This window comes from Monopterus albus, unplaced genomic scaffold (genome assembly GCF_001952655.1).
Source record: "Monopterus albus unplaced genomic scaffold, M_albus_1.0 scaffold74.1, whole genome shotgun sequence".
Taxonomy (NCBI): Eukaryota; Metazoa; Chordata; class Actinopteri; order Synbranchiformes; family Synbranchidae; genus Monopterus; species Monopterus albus.
Window position 1 is genome coordinate 386661 of NW_018127954.1, and position 2400 is coordinate 389060.

At 45.7% G+C, this 2400-nt stretch overlaps 1 protein-coding gene across 1 annotated transcript in view; it reads right to left on the bottom strand.

Annotated features, from left to right (window-relative positions):
* slitrk2 (SLIT and NTRK-like family, member 2) overlaps positions 1–1683 on the bottom strand; it is an 8409-nt gene extending 6726 nt beyond the window's left edge. Inside the window, 3 exon segments of the mRNA XM_020605915.1 lie at position 1; positions 3–868; positions 1097–1683. The exon segment at position 1 is cut by the window's left edge and continues 6726 nt beyond it. Coding sequence (XP_020461571.1) covers position 1; positions 3–808 — 807 coding nt within the window. The 5' untranslated portion in view covers positions 809–868; positions 1097–1683.
* Positions 1684–2400: the final 717 nt, after the last annotated feature.

Genomic DNA, 2400 nt, shown 5'->3' on the forward strand with positions numbered 1-2400 from the left:
TGCGCGGGCACAGATCCTGCTTTATGAGCTGGGTGATGTCTTTACCATGCAGCCTAAATGGTGTCTCACAAACGATGTCCCCTACAAACACAGAGATAGTGTCCAACCAGGATTTAAGGGGAATCAGATCACAGGTGCAATTCCACGGGTTCTCCTCAAGCTGGATCTCCATGATGCCGCCTATGTGCTCCAGAACCCCGGCAAACGGCAGCATCTTGAGCCGGTTGCCACGCAAATCCAAGTGGGTGAGGAGCACAAAACGGAAAATATTAGGAGGCAAAGACAATAGCAGGTTGTCATTGAGAATCAACACTTTGAGCTTATTCAGCTTACTGAAAGCGCCCGGCTCTATAGCGCTGATATAATTATAGTCTGCCTGTAAATACTCCAAACTCTCCAGTCCTGCAAAGGTGTCCTCTTTAATCACCTCTAGGTTGTTGTTGTTCAAATGGAGCCTCTTCAGGAAGCGGAGCCCGTTAAAAGCGCCGGTTCGAATCTCCTGCAAGCCGTTATTCCCCAGATGCAGTGAGGTGACATTGCCATAATTGACAAACTCATTGGCGCCGAGGCGTGAAAGGAAGTTTCCATTTAGAAAAAGTTGAGATATTTTATTTGGGGGTCCCTGGAACTGACTGACGGTGGTAAATCCTTTGCTTTCACAGTTGATGTTCAGTATATTCTCCCGCTCCTCGCAGGCGCAGCGGCTCTTGCAGATATCTTTGGAGGCTGAAGTTTTGCGGCTCTCCGTTTCGGACGGTGACAGGCTGGTGACCGTGAGGACGCTCAGCAAGAGGACGCCGCTCAGCATTTTTACAGCCAAAAATTGTCGCTGAAATCTAGATCCAGCATTTAACTTTGCAGCGTTACCCTTGGATGGAGAGAAAAATATCAGGGAGTGAGTTCTAATAGCAGGAAGAGGGAAAAGGGGAGGCAGAGGCACTCGCACACACATACACACAAACACAGACCCGCGCTCACACACGTAGACAAACACACACTCATATACACAAGCGCGCCGAAAAAAGGCGCACCACCGTTATTTTGGTGTTAATTTGGGATCGTGACGCACAGGGGATACGTAAATCCCTCCACTGACCTTCAGGTGGAATCCAAAAATTCCAAACACCCCCTCAAAAAAATCAATCCTTGAAAAGAAAAAAAGCGAAGCCACCGCAAATCATCGGGATCCTGTGTGGTGGATGGACTTGGCACATTGTCGGAGGCAGAGGAAAATCTAAGGGAGAAAAAGCCGCTTAATGCAACCCCCTTCTCCTTTATACACAGCGCCGATCTATTTCGTGGCTGCCAGAGGATCATCACCAGCTGCAGCCAAATATTTAGAGAGAGACATGAGCTGCAAAACGTCCCCTCTCTTTCCATTCATAGAGAAAAAGCGCTTCATTTTAGTCCCGGCAAAACGAATGAAAACATTCTTAAAAGATCCAGAAATAATGCGCAAAGACGCACCATGGCGCACGGCTGGCTTTCCTGGTGGCCTTTTCCAAAAGAAATGAGATAGGGCAAAGTGAACTGGATTTGGAGAAGGAGGAAAACAGGAGCGCGGTGAGAGAGAGAGAGCGCTAGATGAAATATATATTCCCGGAGCTGAGGCATAACTACAATCTGTGCCGTCGGTCCTCCTCCGCTCCGCACACTGAGAACAGCACCGAGCGTCTGCTGCTGCCTGACTGCGTTTCGGTGTGTGTGTGTGTGTGTGTGTGTGTGGCTTAGAGAGAGAGAGAGAGAGAGAGAGGAACCCAAGGGCTGTTACGTCACCAGTACAGTCAACATGTACACACACACACAAAGAAAGGGAACGGCCACTTTTAATAGTCCATCATATGAAACCCAAATTTATCTTCAAGAAAGTGAAAAATCTGCCACTAAAATAGTTCAAAAGTGTTTTTAAGCAGATCTGGGGAGAGGTTTTTCACTCAACTATATTTACTAATATTATTGTGGTTGCTGTTATTTATAGTAACATTCTGTGTGGTTTCAGAATAGAAAAGCTCTTCTAGAAGAACAAAAACAAGCGAGAGATGGGAAGCAATAGCATTACATATGCTTTTTAAGTGTGTGTGTGTGTGTGTGTGTGTGTGAACATGTTCAAGTCAACTATTTAAAGTGTATTTAATTGTATAACCTAATGTTCCATAAACATTATAAACTGTGATACCCAGCAGAGACCCTGTTAACCTGAAAGCCTGTAGATAAGCAACAGGGTGAGATATGGCTATATCATGCAACTGTAATGCTAAAGTAATGGGGCTACATGAATAGTACTGCTGCAGTCGGTTTATGAGGCTTTTTAACACATGATGCCACTAGGAGGCAGGAAAGGCTTCTTTTCAGTCTCTTCATCTCTCTCATTATTTCCGTTTAGTCTTCAGTCTTTATTCA